The sequence below is a fragment of the Rhea americana genome, unplaced genomic scaffold, assembly GCF_003343005.1.
Source record: "Rhea americana isolate MKP2758 unplaced genomic scaffold, rheAme1 scaffold_0, whole genome shotgun sequence".
NCBI lineage: Eukaryota > Metazoa > Chordata > Aves > Rheiformes > Rheidae > Rhea > Rhea americana.
This window is the reverse complement of record NW_028185037.1, coordinates 19,724,918-19,741,436: the sequence shown is the minus strand read 5'-3', so window position 1 is coordinate 19,741,436 and position 16,519 is coordinate 19,724,918. Positions and strand designations below refer to the sequence as shown.

General features: G+C 41.3%; 1 protein-coding gene across 1 annotated transcript in view; it reads left to right on the top strand.

The window, feature by feature from the left end:
- Positions 1-16,519, top strand: part of COL22A1 (collagen type XXII alpha 1 chain) — a 237,215-nt gene that overhangs the window by 110,334 nt on the left and 110,362 nt on the right. Inside the window, exon 13 of the mRNA XM_085300726.1 lies at positions 15,132-15,185. Within this exon, the coding sequence (XP_085156852.1) occupies positions 15,132-15,185 (54 nt within the window). The remainder of the gene's footprint in view (positions 1-15,131; positions 15,186-16,519) is intronic.

Below are 16,519 nucleotides of genomic sequence, written 5' to 3'. Positions count from 1 at the left end.
CAGTCTGGGAAACATCATATTTACAATAGAGTTGTGCTGCAGCTGAGGTGAGTTCTTTTTTTCTTACGTTTTGGTCTCTGCAGAAAAGCAGCAGAAAACATTATTCCACCTATTTTATTGCCTTGCCTCGAAAAATAAGTCTGGACTAGGGGGGAGGAGGGGGAACAAAAAAGTCAAACCCAGAGATGCAATATATCTGTGCTGGACTTCTCTGATGAGGATAAGCCGAGCAGCATTGCTGAATGCCACAAACAAATGCGTCCGCATAGAGATCCATGAGATTATGGCCAGCTTGTTTTGTTTGTCTGGTACTCCTGCCAGTTGAGGCAGTATGCGCCTGTGCTCGTCGGTGGAGGATACCACGTGGGGGACACCTCATTACTCAGTGTGTCTCGTGCGTCTGGTCAGTGGTTGAGTTGCAGTGCYGTTGCTGATGGAGGTTAACGATATGCCTGCTGTGCATAGCTGGCTTGATTAAAATAGGAGCCTGGGGATATATGTATGTGTGATCGCATATATAACTTTTCCTGGACGCAAAAGGTTGTTTTCAAGGTTGGCCTTCAGCAGCAGAAGGGGGAATGTGTCTACATACTGCAGTGAGGAACTGTGCGTGTGTGTGGAACCAGCAATGCAGGAGGTGTGCATGTGATGGGGTGGCTGTTGCATGGAGGTGTTGAGGACTATGCCTGCTTTTTTTTTTTTTTTTTTTTTTTTTTTTTTTTTTTTTTTTTAAGATCAGAGGTGCATGAGAGAGTGGTAGCCAGACAGGAGGATGTGATGCACCTGGAAGGAGAGGGGTGGTGCAGTTCTCATTTATTTGCCTTCTGCACTGTAATGGCTGCATGAGTATGAATTATTTTCCCTCTTGCTGCGACAGCTTTGTTTCATGGATTTTTATGGCTATGGGCCAGTGGTAGGAAACCAGATCAGAGATGCTGCACTTCGAACAGCCCCAGTCTTTGCATGACCTTWGCTATATGTGTGCTGTGGGCCTCTTTATAAGGATGAGGCTCACRTCCTAAGTACTGGTGGAAGGTTACCCTGCCACTGAAAAGACTGAGATGATGTAATTAACACCATCCCCTTATTACTGTATTATTTTCCAGCTGTGCCAGTGCCAAACACCTGCTGGGTCATGCGTTTGCCAAGTGTTGTGTGAGGGCAGTTATGTGAGGTCTGAGACATTTGTTAGAGGGCAAATCCTGTCCCTTTCCAAGAGGATAGGGGAGGCTTTGGCCTTGCTTCTCCAGGCCATTTCCTCAGTTGTATATCTATGTTAAAGCCAGAACGATGCTTGTATTGATATGCATAACATAGCAACCTCRTCATTAGTGGTAAACCAAAAGATAATAGCAGCTGTGGCTAAAAACCTAATTCATATTGACAAGAGGATGTGTGTGAAAATCACTGTGATGGCTCAAGCGACAGCCTTGGCATGTTCTGCTATGCCTAAATATCTCAGTCTAATGAAGGATGCTTGTTATGTGCAGAAATGCGCATGTGCAGACCAAGGAAGCGTGCGYAGATGTACTATGCTATTGTCTGTGTTTATCTTCAGGTGCTCATGTAAACTGCTCACAGGTGGGTTTCCTTGTTTAAATCTGATTCAGTTACCACTGCTTTATATTGGATCTTAGACTTCAGCTGTTGACAGTCATCTTGATGTCTATGTTAATCCCTGTGGCATTAGGACATAGATTATATTTCTTCTCATAAATTTGCATCTATCTATTGAGTGCTCATCTACTTGTTTTAAACGTACCTGTGTTACCAAACTGCTGATTTACATGGGTATGTATCCTAACTTATAATACAATCCCTATGAGGCAATGCTTGGCTTTATTCCACAGGTTATTTGAACAGATGTTTGCTAAACCAGATGGACCCTTCCTGTAAGGGTTAGAGCACAAATCTTCAGACCTCTATTGCTCCAAGAGGAGTAGGTGCAGGAGATGAGTAAGGGGCCGAAAGAACAGCTGTAGAGCATTTTGGGGAATGATTCAAGCAAGACAGTGTTTCAGTGACTGTTGATCAAAGTCTGGGAAATGATGTTTGACAAGGGAGGCTCTGTACAGTACGATGTCTGCATTCCTGGGACACAGCCATCCGCATCACAGGCTAGCTTGCCCTTTTGATACCCCCGTACAGACTTTACCTTAGAAGCTTTTAAAAATTTGTGCCCTTGTCTTGCAAGGTGTTGAGCATTACCTCCGTGGTGCTGAGACACCCTTCTTGCATTGTAGAGAGCAAGGGCGATGAGAAGACTCTGCAGGTGGAAAGATGCCTGGTAAAATGGCAAGTGGAGGACTTTGGGGGATATGATAGAAATCTGTAAGACTTGTGGCATGGAGATACCAGTAGGTAACCATTTTTCACCAGTTCTTCCATTGCAAGAGTTAAGTGAAAGCATGGAACTAGCTGATGCCAAGTTTAAAATAAGCAATGAAGTTGCTCTTCATACAATATGTATTCAAACTCCTCTTTACATTATGTTCTGGTGGTTAAAAGTTTGTGTGCTAAAGTACATACAAATTTAAGACCTCACAAGTGTTATTCAGTAAAAGACTGTATCTATGCTCAACAAAGTCGGGAAGTCACTGCAGAAGTCAAATTGCATACCTGCCATGCTCTATGCACTGTTGGCTGCTGTTGTAGAGAGGATGCAGGCTAGTTATGCCCTTGGTATGACTGCTGGTATCAGTTCTTGTRTTCTTAAATATAACTCTTGGTAAATATAAATCACACTCATTGCAGAGAAGAGGAGAGAAATTTTACTGGGATTCCTTGCCCAGGAGGGAGTGAACTTTATTGTTAGGTATCAATATAAGGTCTATGTGTCATATCAATATGGGGTTGCAGATTCACTTCTGAAATGGCTATGGTTGTTTCAGATGTTGCCTCCTGTTTGATATTCTCTTCTGCCTCCTTAGTAGAGATGTGGTAATTATCAGCACAAGTGATAATTCATTCAAAGGTGTCTTAGCCACCTGTTGAAGAAGAGTCTCTGGCTCCTGATGTGCAGAAGAATGAGATAAGAGATAGGTTTAGTCATGCACAGTCATAGCAAAGGGCTCAAGGGATTGCTACTGTGATTTCTTTCTTTCTTTCTTTCTTTCTTTCTTTCTTTTTTTTTTTTTTCATAGAAAAATAACTCTGTAGGAGAAGAAAACTCCAGCAAGGAGCATCCAACTTTTCCTGCAGAAACAATGAATGAAGGTTTTCATTTTGGCTTGCAGTGCCCTCACAGGAGTTCCCTCACTAATGTGTTTCCAGGAGTATCTGAGCTTTCTCTTCATGCTTTGTGTTTCCCTTCATGCTAATACTCACATATGCAGCAATGAACATGAAAAACAACTTTAGTAGATCAATTCTATATTCTCCTGACAATGTGTTTTCATGATAATGGCTTGTTACAGCAAAAATGCAGGAGCATTATTATAGAATTTCTAGAGATGATTAAACCTCTGAAGTGGCTTGGCCTATCAGGTATGGTGAGTGCAAGACCAAGTGTAGAAAAGAAAACTAGGCAGATAGCTAAAGCTATGGGTTAGACTGCAAGAGACTTAGGCTTAAAGCTTGGTTCTGACAGACTTGCTGAACTTGRGCAAGTTAGCTAATTTTTGTTTTGTAAAATGAAAACAGAGAGCCTCTTTTCTCCCGGTCTTCATATAGCTTGTCTCCCAGAGCCTTCAAATGAAGGTTTTGCTTCTCCTTCCCTTATTTATCTTCCAAACTAGAGTTACTGCCATTTTTAGGGCCTCTGGAAAAGCTGTGGAAACTTCCCCTATTGGAGGATGCAGCCTATCCACGTGGAGCCCTGTGCTCTACCTCTTTGCTTCAGGGCAGCTGAGTATAAGAAAGGTCTGACCTGAAAGCCATGCAGCTTCTTTACCCCAGCACTGTGCTGTCGGCGGGGCTTAYCAAATTAGCACGAGCACGGTGCCTCTGGGTCAGCGCTGGCTCGTGTCCAGTAACTGTGAGCACAAGCAAAATGMGCGCAGGTCTGTCTACCAAAGGCTGCGCAGAAATAGTGGGAGTCTGACATTGTYTGATAGTTGGAGGGCAGGGGTGGCTTTTGCTTGGGTATTTTGAAAGTGTGTATTTTGGAACCGATAGGGCTCTACATGCTGCTCATTTGCAGGTATGGCCCCTGTCCTCAGTGGTGTTTTTAGACACACAGTGCCATACARATTTTGAAGTCAGATGCCTGAGTGTCAGAGAAACAAGGGGAATGGAGCTGAAGATGGTAACACACCAGCAGGGCAGGGGCCTCACCAGCCAGGGCCTATCTTGCCACCACTGGTGAGGAAACAGGACAGGACTGGTGATGGCAGCCAGGTTCAGCTGAGAGTCTAGGTCACCAGATGAGCTATAGTGATGAAATGAGTCCGAGGCCAAGCTGGGAAGCTGGATTGACAAGGCAGAATGAACAAGGTACATGGCAAGCCTGCTGCAATGTAGTTCAAGCAAGGGCCAAAGATGGGAGTCTCAGCCTAAAAGCAGCTTTAATGCAAAGAAGCAGAGGAACYTCGAATAACTGGCTTAGACCCCGAGAAGTGGGTGTATGTACTTTGGGTACTAGCACAATGCAGAGCCTAGGCTTGTGGAGATTAAGAATTAGTCCTTAGGCCCACAATATCTGAATAAAACTAATTATCACTCCAGGGGCTAACTTGTATGCTCCTTTCATTGCTAAAACCTCTGCCCCATTATAACAAAGGTGCTCCAGAGAGGTCACAGGTTTTATCTAGGTTGCTGTTGCATTCAGATATTGTCACCAAGTCTGTAAGCCGTCATGTTGTTGAGTTTATCTACAGCTGGCCAGTTGAGGGATGACGTTGAAAGATTTAGGAAGCAGTGGAGCAGCAGGCAGCAGGATCCTCTGAGCCCTGAGATCCAGGACAATGGCCGGTGTGCATTAAGGTGGTAAAYACTGACAGTAGCAAGATAGAAAAATCATCTCTAGGTTTAGAAATACTACTGAGTTTGGAATTGAAATAAATAAGACTCTCAGTAACTGGTGTTCCTTGGAGACAGTGGCTGTGAGAATGTAGCCCCCTCAAGTTTGGGTTCTYAGTGCTTGGATCTTGTTAGTTTATTACAGGATTAAAAAAAAAAAATACCATGAGCCTGGCTCAGACTGACCTAATAGTGAAAGCTGAAGACTGCGGTATCTGAAGAACTTTATTTTCTKCTGGGTGTCTTATCCCTTGGGATCCATTCTTTGCTACTGACTTCATCTGGTTAAGGTTATCCAGCACTTAACCTCTCAATCCAACATTTACACATCTGTATTACAGCACTTTATCCACTTCATAAGGCTGTCAGGCAGCTCTTTTGAGTCATTCGTATCTGTCATTTCTCTTCTGAACCTTCAGATTAAAGGGTAAGGTGTATTAATGTTCGTATCAGCTTTAGGACTGTCTGAGCACAATTTTGAAACGTCTTRTGTATGCAGGCAATTTCTGTCTACACATCTTCTATTTTTTGAGTTCTCTTGCCTGTAGTTAAAGTACATTCTGCACAGTTAAATAACTGTGGTTTGATGGAGTTCTTATCCTTAACAATAATTAGAGGGTTTTAGATAAATTCTGTGGTTTTCTGTGACCCAGAATAACAGCTGCAGATTGTAATAAACAACTCAAAGCCAGATCACATACTAATTGTACATCGTGACAACTTAATTCTCGGTAGTACAAGAATACTAGTAACTTTTTTTTTTCTTTACATAAACTTAGAAAATATTCCTCTTCAGTTCTGGGCTCTGTCTTTCACGCACATTGCTGGTATGTAATGACATCTACTGGCAACCGGAAGGCTGTGAAATCTCCAGCACTCCTTTCTTTAGAGGATTTCTATGCCACAGTCCACTGGCTGTGTATAAAGGAAGCAGGTCAGAAAGCTTTGCCATCCCTGTGCTTCTGATATCCTCACCCCCAAAACAAACAAACAAACAAACAAACAAACAAAAAAAAAAAACACCAAAAAACCCACCTTAGCCACCTTGGGCCAAGGGCAGAGGCAGGGTTGTAAGCTCTGGTCCCCTGTTGAAGTTAAGCAGCCAGATCTTTCCATAGTACATGCTGCTCATCAAAGCTTGCTGCCTGATCAGCTTACCTTAAGCATGGCTGAGGATGTCATCAGCCACACGGGTGGAGAGGCAGGCGCGATGGATCAGGGACCGTGACTGGCAGCATGAGTGTTTCATACAGTTCTTTACTTGCCCAGACACCACCTAGGACACTTGGAATTTTCCCTTTTGGGTCTCCCATCATTCTTCCTCCAAGTGTTATCTAGAGGTATTGTGTCTCCTAAGGTCTACAAGACCTAGTGTCCCTGGCTTTGACATGATGATTTTACTCTCATGTGCTTCTGGGTGATGAACACATAGTAGCAAACTCCAAGCTAGGAAAATGCTTTCTTTGTGGCAAGCATGTTTGTTTTCCTGGTGAGACAGCAAGCTGAACATTAGTGGTCATTATTTCAAGAGAATCTAATGCATATGTTGCTGTGAGTGGGCCTGGGTCTCTGGAGACCCAGTTTTTAATTCTGGCTTTGTGCTGTTGGCTCTGTGGGGGATCTTGGCCTTAGCATTTTCCTGTCCCTATGCCTCAATTTTCCCATTTGTAAAATGGGGAGAATGATCGTGATCTTTGCAATGGGCTCGGACATGAAAATGAGCTAAGGAAGAGCAGCACCTTATATACATGTCTGATTGGACCAAAGCTCTTTATAATCTTGGGAAAGACTTGACTGAATGGCCTCAAGTATGCTTGGCAGCAGGCAGAGGCCTTGTGCTAGGGCAAGTTTTAAGTAAGTATTGGTAAAGCTTCAAGCAGGATATTGTCTTCAGTTTGGGCATGGCATTTCGAAGGAGRTGTGGTGCAAGTGGAGGGTCACTGCAGACAGCAGCAAGAATAATCATCAGTCTTGAGAATTTAACCACCAGGGAGGGATTGTGAGAAATGTAGTTTGTGGAGAGAGGAAAAGACTGAGGAATTGGGGTGAACTTGATACATTTGCAAGGTACAAAAGCTGTGTGTAAAATGGAAGTGCTATCTTTTCAGTATGTGCTTGGGAGGTGGGGGAAGAAATCATGAACTAGATGATGTGGTTAATCTTTTTTTTTAAAAAAAATCTTTCTATGTATTTCAATGAGGCAYTGCAATAGACTCTAAGAGGTGACTGTGAAGTATCAGTAACAGCAGACTCAACAGCAGATCAACGTGGGATTTTGGAGAGACTTGGGAAGTGTAACTGTASCCCAGCACAGAACGCAGCATTCCTCCATCCTGAGACACTCTTCTCAGACACTATACAAACTATTACGGAAACTTTGGATGAGAGGAGAGGTGAGAGGATGACTGGCCAGTCTTGAAGCTGAGCAAAAAGAATTGGCAGATTTTTCTGACCAGGCAAAATATCAAACTAATACTTAAACAAACAAACAAACAACACTATAAGCCAATGTCATGATATATATGACTGGGTTATTTTTCTGTCTCAGTGAACACTTCCCCTCAAGCATTTGGCAAGCTGTTTGCCTGATCCTGAGCTATGGCAGATGCCAGGAAAGATCATCAGCTTTTACCTGAAGACAAGGAAATTTCTTAGGCAGAGCTGTTCAATTTTTCACRTTTCAAAGGATCTAGGAATGTGTCTTTAACAGAGGACCTGTTGTCCCAACCATGCAAACTGGAAAAACTGRAATTTTGATTTCAATAATAATTTAATTTTTCCATGTTAGTGAGACATCTCACTTGCCTTGTAGATGATAACTGTGGGGTTTTTGTTGTTGTTGTTTTCTCAGCCTTCAGCCTCAGATATACAGTTTATGTTCATGTTTGTGCACTGGAGAAAGACAGAGTATTATCTGGTCTGGTTATACAGGGAAAAGCTGCATCCCATGGCTGTCACGTGCAAAGACAACACTAGCCTTTGCTATGTTAAAGCAGGGTATAGGTCATGTGTCCATCAATTTGTCATACTGGTACATGTTGTTTTAAACATATTGTTCTTTTTGCTTTCCCTTTTCCATGGCAAGTCTAAGGTTGTCTGGCAGAAGCCATTATATACCATCCATGCACCTTGATTTAAAYAGACATGGGGATTTAAATTGTGTTTTACTGTAATAGTCTTCTGCTGTTTGCAAGATCAGGATTGACTGAGTTGTTCCTTGGTTCATTTTCCTCTGAGAACTGCAAGGAAAGCTGCACCCCAGGAAATACTGTTGCTGCTTCTTGGAGTTCAACTACTTGTAGCCCAAATGAGCAAGCTCTGCACTTTCTCCTGCAACACCAAGTTTATGGATAGCAGTGTAGCATATTCACTGATAAAACACCCCCCCTTTTTTTTTTTTTGTTATAATGCAGAGAGGCTCTGGGTTTCTTCAAAAAAAGGTATTTGTTGGACCATCTTGAAAACGATGCGCATACCCTTCCTAAACTAGGATAATATGATGAAGGGCCAATATGCCCTTTCTGGTCTCATGGTATATTTAGACCCTTGAAACATACTGTYCCTTGAATTTCTTTTGAGAAGTACCTGCACAATGATGGTGTATCTTTTGGAAGCAGTTATGCTCTATTGAGTAAAGCCTTGATGATATTTATTTGCAGTGTGGAAAATGCCCTTAACTATCCTTTGATTAGCTGTCTACAAACTGGACTGAGTTTCATGATAGACTAGGCCCACCTACAACTTCTGTTAGCCCCTGCATATCCTCTCCCTGTGGCTTTTGTGTGCGTTAAATCAGAGTGTAATAGAGACCTGACAGATACGTTTTTCTTCTTTTCTTAGAAAGAACTAAAGCAAACTCTTAATTTGCTATGTTTTATTTCTGGTAGCGGTGGAAGATGGAGCCAGTTTTGGTATCAAACTTGCCAGATGCTAACARGGTTAAAACCTCATTAAGCCAATATACTCCTTCATCTGTGCTTTCAAAAATGGCAGTCATTCATGCTGCCTGTCCAGTCCGCAGCTTTTGAAAATAGAGCTGAGTGACCTRTATCCACTGCAGCTCTGCCTCTCGGTTGATCTGCAGATAATCCCTGGGTTTTAAGGAAACCTTCGTCCTTCTCTCCTCAGTCCAGAAAGCAAACTCAGAACTGATGACATTCTTCAAGAAAAGATTTTTATCTTGCTTTGGTGATGAAGTTCTGAAATCTCTTTCATTTTGCACACCTGAAGCTGGGGCATCTGAGTTAGAAAAGCCTGGAGAAGGACTCCTGTGGTCTTTTGGCTTTCTTCACTTTTCTCATCAAACTTTGAAAACAGTTTAGCCTGGAACTATGGATCAGCTGTAGCCACTTACAAGATGTAGACCATCTTGTGGTCTGTTCTCTGTGAATCTCAGATTAGCAAGTTAAATGCAGGCTAAAARGCCAGGAGAAAGCAAGGATAAACTTAAGGTTAGGGCACTGACCTAGGACCCCAAAAATCTGGAGTGAGTTTCTGTCYTTGTTCCAGATTCTGTGACCTTTCAGCTCAATTGTACCTCCGACTCCTCACCCTACTGAAATTAAAGCAATGTGGCAGTTACTATAACTTTATTTTCATTTCACCAGGATGTTGTGAGGTTAAGTAACAAAGGACAGAGGGGTCTATAAATGACAAAATGGTAACAACACACAGTCCAATTTTGTTTCTATTTTCACTTTATCTTGCCCTTTTTGTTYTGTTTCTAATTCAGCTGTTGCTATTTTATCTTCTACCTTGGATATAGATCCTCTAGTTTGCAAAGCTGTCAATATTCTCAGTGTGTGATTCATGGAGTTCTGCTTGGATGATTTTCAAGGGACTGATTTTGAAGGACTCCTAATGACACCCTTATCGATACTTTATGACAGAGTCAGAATTTTTTATAAAAATTCTCTTTTTATATAAAAAGAGTGAGGTATATACCTCACTTTTATATAAAAGAGGAGGTACTTACATGTGTAGGCCAATGTGGGAGAAGGGCTAAAGAAAGCCTAGAGAATTGACCTTTGGATGATATAGCTTCTATAGTCTTCTTGGTWAGGTTAAAGGAAAAGGCTAGTGATTTACTTTAATTTGACAGGAAAATGAGAGTCTAACCATGTGGTTTGGACTGATTTCTTCCATTATTTTCTTGTTTAGTTTGCTCTCGTTTCCATTAACATAGGCCACAACCCAGAGCTGAAATAAAATATGTGATTATAGGCCACAGCTGTTCTCAAGTTGGAAAAAATGTTTGTAAACTTGGCAGCTGCTTGAGGAGCTGCAAGTGGAGGAAAGAGAAGCAACTCAACTTGAGCAGATTGCCTAAAAACATCATGGATGGATTATTCCTTCATGTGTTTTTGATGTCCCTCCAGGATCAGTTAATACTACATTGCTCTATCACATCCCCGTATCTTTCCATATGCTCGCAAATCACTTTCTCCCTTTATTTTAAATCACTTTCTTTTCAGAGAAATTTCRAAATGAGTCTGGATATGGCAAAGTTTCTGTATGACTCGTTGCACTTTGAAAGAGCATGTARTCTAACAATTAGGTTACCTACTTTGTACTTTCATAGTTATGTCCATTCAGTGGTCTGAGGATCTACATGGAGTATAGATATAATTTGGTCATAGTCCAAATTCAGTCCATTATGTTCAGATCTTTACATGGGGTAGTGATGCTCAGCACAACTCAGGCAAGGCAAATCGTTGGACAATATGCAACAAATCAAGCTAAATGTCCATATGATGACCATGTAATGGAAGGTAAAAGAACAAGCCCTTTTTGGAGGGATCCCTATCCTAGAGCTGACGTGGTCTGATAAATCCATGGGACAGTGGAAGATGTCTTTGAATCTTGAAATGGCATGATTCTGCTGATGAACGCAAGCTGAAAAAAGAAACCTATCTTGGTACATCATACTTCCTCACCTCYGCCTCTAACTTTTTAGTATTGTAGATGATGCACTTGAAGACAATGGATATATCTTTATGGTTACTCACCCTAGTTAGCAGTCTGCAGCAGCTGAGGGTTGCCTGTCCCTCGTGAGATGTCATTTCCTTTGTTCCTTCACTCTAGATTAACTCTRTGGCCCATGAAAACCTTGTTTTGAAACTCCAGGAAAATTAGAAGCAAGAGCTTAGGTCTTGCTCTGTACCCTTTTTATGTACAGGTCAGAAAAACTTCCTGATTTGCTTACAATAATTCCTTAAGGAATTGAAAATAGTCACAAATCACTCATTAGAGTGATTTGTCTAGTGGTATAGCCTCATAATTTGCAGTATTTAGTATTTTAGAACCTTTGTAAGCCAAACTGTCATGTCTGTTAATGCACTTCCTCGTAGGTTTATTACATATTACGTGTTTATATTAAATATGAATTAATAAAATATGAACAAATATGATTACATAACAAATACAAAAGCTCAAGATTTTGTCTGTAAAACTGTTGGACAAGAAAGCAATAGGCCACCCCCAAAGTGTGTAATTACTGCATCAAAGCATAGGCTAAGCCGAAGGARGTTCTGTTCCCATTCTTAACGGCAGTTTGCCTTTGCAGTTTTTTCCACTCTTCCTTGGAGGCTTGTTCTGTGTCACCTTCCTTTTCTAGACCAGGTGTTGCTCCAGAAAGTGATAGTATTCAAAACTCAGATATCCATAAAGTAGGTGGGTGATGGGTGATGATAGAAATGCATGGTAGAAACATCTGTGTGTGGTTTACATGTCACCAGCAGAATCTCATTGTGCTGAAGCTGGGAACGCAGCCAGSCTGTGGAGATGGAGTGTTATTTTTATCCCTCTCAGTGGCACAAGCAGGTTTGGCGTTGGTGCAAGGAAGGCAATAAGGTTTTCTTCCCCAGGGCTTAATGCCAACTGCTAGAGCCTAACTGTTTTTGCAGTGAGGTGCCTGGATCCTGCAGCCCAGTGCAGTTGCAGAACGTGTCTGCTTGGCAGCTGTTTTGCTGGCATGTGCTTTCTGTCTCTGCTRTTTCTCTATTACATTTACTCACTGCTTGCAATTTCAAAATGAGCTTTTGACTGCAGTGACTGTCATTCTGTGTTTATTCATACAGAATGGCCCAGGCAGGGAATAAATGAGGCATTACTGTAATTCAACTAAATAGTCACAGAATAACTATTGAAAAGCTAAAAATGGCATTTGCACTGTAGAAAGATGTAGCTTCAGTGCTTGTAGTATGTACCTGCACTCTTTYACTCAGCATATAGTTTCCTGTGACTGACAGCACTCCACAGCCCTATTGCAAGAAAAGTCCTCTGGTTACTTCAGATCTCAGCTTGCCAAATGTAGGCTCTTTTGATAAATATTTTTACAAGCGACAGTGAGCTAATGAATGTGTCTATTTTTCCACTAMCCCTGGTGGAAAGGTTTGATTAAAGCTCGCTGTCTGTACAGCACAGAGGATGAATTTAAAAAAAAAGTTGGATTTCCAGTGGATAAGAAAAGGACAGCACACTCGTGAGCCTGAAAAGGGACGAGTGCCCTGGAAAATGTGCTACCTTCCTTCTGAGCTTAATTGCTGAAGTTGTAATCTCCCCAGCAAGGCACCTCTTGAACAGTGCTATTTCAGGCCCCTGTGATTTCTTCTTTGGCCAACTGCTCTATCTTTCTCTAATTGAGACTTTCTTTGGCTTTATATAGTGTTTTCTAGGATAGATGCACAGGCAGAGCCTGTTAGTCCGCGAGTTTTGGAGAGAGAGGCAATCTCTTTTACTAAATCAACTGACCTAATTGGAGGGGGATGAGGGAAAGGAACGGACTCCCTTTCGGGTAAGCTAGCACTTCCGTAGGTGTTAGCAGCACGCTGAGCGCAATGCTCTGGGTTTAACCTGATTAAGTTAATCTTTTTGACAAACGGAGAGAAAAGGTGATTGTTCTGCGATGCAGTTTGACATCAGGAGGCTGCTTTTGCCAGGGTGGGTCAAAAATGGTTATTTAGTGAAGCAAACTCTGATGGCAGCAGGATTCTTGCAGTGAGTGGCATCCTCACTGCCGCTTTGGCAGCAGGTTCTGAGTTAAGGATATGAACTGCTGGAGCCTTTCCCATCCCTGCATGTCACAGCTCTTCTGGCACTGTTTTGAACCACACCAGCACTGATGCTTTTTGACATCTTTCTCTCTTCCCCTGCTTGTCCTGGCAAGTTACAGAGTTTACTTTGTGAAAGTGAGTGTTTTGACATAGGCAACACGGTTCTTTAGTTTTTATGAAGGCTCAAGCAGCTGCTGAATCTACCCTTAGCCTGACTGGGTTTTCTGCCTTGTGAGGAACACCAGCTGACTAGCTTGGGTTAACGGGGACTTGATGGAAGTGGCAGAAGTAGGAGCCGTCCTAGTCTGTTGCCTGGTGGGATCAGTGATGGTTCCCCAGCTGACCGTGGATGTTAAATGTGTCTCTAGAGTCCAGGTTGCTTCTGCACAGTTTCCTGCTTAGGAAGGGGCTGGTAATGCCAGTGGATGCTCSGAGATTGCTACTGCTAAAACCCACATGTTTGTAGGAGTGTCAAGAGGACAAAATTGGACTRCTTTGCTTAATAAATGAATAATTAATAAATGGATAAAAGCAAGAAGTCTTTTTCTCCTCCTGAGATGCCATTGGCTTAGAAGGCAAGTTACTAATTGCATCTGGGAAGAAGAGCAACCTTGTTGGAGGTTTTTAAGTCTTAATTGGATAAATCCCTGAACAACCTTCTCTTAGTTCACTGTTGATAGTGCTTTGAGTGGGAGGTTGGATTAGAAACCTCATGAGGTCCTGTCCAACCTGTATGGCTGTATGAATGCTATTTTTCAAATTTATTGACTGATGCAATTATTTATTAACTTATTCAGCTGTACCAAGAGTTGCTATTCATGGAAGAAGAGCAAGAGGGAAAAGTTGTTTAACCTCATTCCTCTGCTTTGCAAATAAAAGATGCAAATTTTTCTTCTGTGTTGYACACTTTGCCATGAAACGGCAGCTTCTTCAAGCAATATTGACCTCTTTGAGCAAATGATTTCCTAAAAAATCTTATTTGCCGTTTGATGGGTTTTCTGTCTCATTAGGGAGCCATTCAAATACAGCAGACCTGATTTTTACCCCTAGCTACATTAGGAATTCCAAACTAAGTGCTTCATGAAGGTTCAGTTAGCAAGAAATGTGATTATAAAAGTATTTAGTGACTTTAATTTGCATATATAGTACAGATACTTTCCAGATGCTGTCTTTTATTAACGTCTAAGTGCCAAATATACCTATAAATAAATAAGGCCAGATTTTGTCATTCTCTTTGACATTGGCAAGAACCTTGCCATAGGAATGTATCCATGCAAGTCTGCTGGACTGCTCATGCAGGAAAACAAGGAAACAAAGAAGCTCAAATTAGAATGAGAGTGCCAGAATTTGACCTGGATTTATCTGCATGTGTAGGTAGTCCTTGTGTATTTACAGGCAACTTTATTCAGAAATATATGCATGAATTCAGGCATTTTCTAACTTGCTGCTCCACATCTCTTCCCTTGGTAACCAGTCTCGTGCCCAACTCTCCGGGGAAGTCCAGCGACGCAGGKTTTGTTCATGCTGCTGGGCACCAGCGATAGGAGCACTGAACTTGCTAACCCAGAAGCATACTCTGGATCTTTAGAGAAAATAGTTGCCAATTATGAGAAGCCTCTGTTGATGAGGTATAACTGGAACAGCTTCCAATGTGTATGTTTTGGCCTAATAGGAGGACATACARGAAAAAACAGACACCTCTCTTGTAGTAACTTGGCCATCTCAAATTTCAAGTCTTCATGTTTTGAAAGGTGGCAACAGGAGAGTTTCCCAGTGAAATGTTTCTCTGGATGAAATCATTTTATTTAGCAAGAACAGGCTCCTAGTTTTGTTCTTGGAAAAAATGTAGTTTCCTTCTGAATGATATTTACAAAAAGCAAAAAANAAAAAAAAAAAAAAAAAAAAAAAAAAAAAAAATCAATCAGAGGTAGACACTTGGATGGAAAGCTTGAAAAGAACTGGTTCAAATACAGCCAAGTGACAAGTGACTAAGAAAACAGCATCATTACAGTGAGTAATAGAACTTGGCCTTGACTTCCTGAAAGTGATAACTARGCTGTCTAATTCACAGAATAACATTGCATTTCTTGCAAGATATATTATACATTGCTGTTTTAGGGTGAAGAAGGATTTCAAGGCTTTCCTGGACTGAAAGGTGAAAAAGGAGAAAAGGTAAGCTTGAGTTGTTATTAATGACAGTATTAAAAGTTCAAAAGTTTGTAAAGGTACTGTGGAAACCTGTGAAATATGGCCATTTTGTAAGTCTTCTGCTTTTACATCTGTATTTCTTGGTCTGTGGTAGCAAGATGTTAGGAAAAGGAGACTACGCTGTTGTGCTGTTTATCTGCAAAATAAAAACAAAATCTTTGAACCCGTTGGCCAGTTCCTGTCCTGTCTGACAAGTATGTAGAGATCTCAAGGGCATGAACWTTGTAGAAGCCTGAAAACAGGTGTAAGAAATGCTAATACCTCCACCTACAGAAACATTGGGAATTCTTCTGCATGAGACATGGAAAGTCAAAGGTTATCAGGTCCTTTTTTCTGTCAAACRTAAATAACTTGTGGAATGAGATGGCCTTTTGCTGCGTGCTGTGGGTGCTGTGGCAGCCTCCTTCAGGAAACGATTGTCCCACACCAAGCTTGCCGTATAGACTTGTATTTACTTTGAACGCAATTGTCAGAAATGCTTTAAATCCCGCTTGTAGGAGAGATTTCAGGAATTTAGATGGTTTTTGCACCTCTTGAAAAATCACAAGTTCAGGATTTCAAGGTGAAAACCTTCACCAAGTAAAATGTAGCAAACTAATTTAATCAGAGCTTAAAGTTGCAGTTTGTCTGTATCTGCTTCCCATTTGAATTTTTTTGTTTGTTTTTTTTGTAACTGTGTTTCAATAGGAACTACTGCAGTGCCTAGAACTAAAAACACCAGGCCAGTTCTTCTCCRTATACACTTGATTGCACATTCTGTTTCTATTCTTTTTCCATTCGCTGTCTGTTCTATCTGTTCTATAACGTGCATACAGCAAGGCTTGGCTTTTTTCTGCATTTGGTGCAGTCCCCATTATCTGTGGTGCTGCCAGTCTGAACATACTTACTCTTGTTTATTCTAGCACACAGAAAGCTTTTTTTTTTTTTTTTTTCTTTTTTTAAAAGTATATTTTCCTGTTTGTTTAGTTTGTTTTATAGCTTTGTGCATTCAGACCTCTGCGGTTGGCTTCCCGCTGGGTAGAGCAGTTCATGAGGGTTGCTCAAGTTCTCAAGGCTTCTTTTCTGTTTACTTTTAGACTCATTACGTACATATATTATAGCTATGCCTACTGGCTTCTGTGGTTTGGGATGGATGATGTAAAAGCATGGAGAGAAAAAAATGAGTATTTATTGATGAGGCAAAACTGGAATTTTTCAAGACAATGGAATTGTGGACAAAGTCTGAGAGGAGATAATATTAAGCTGATTCAAATATGACACGTCTAATTAGCTGCAAAGCTTTTACATTAATTTATTTT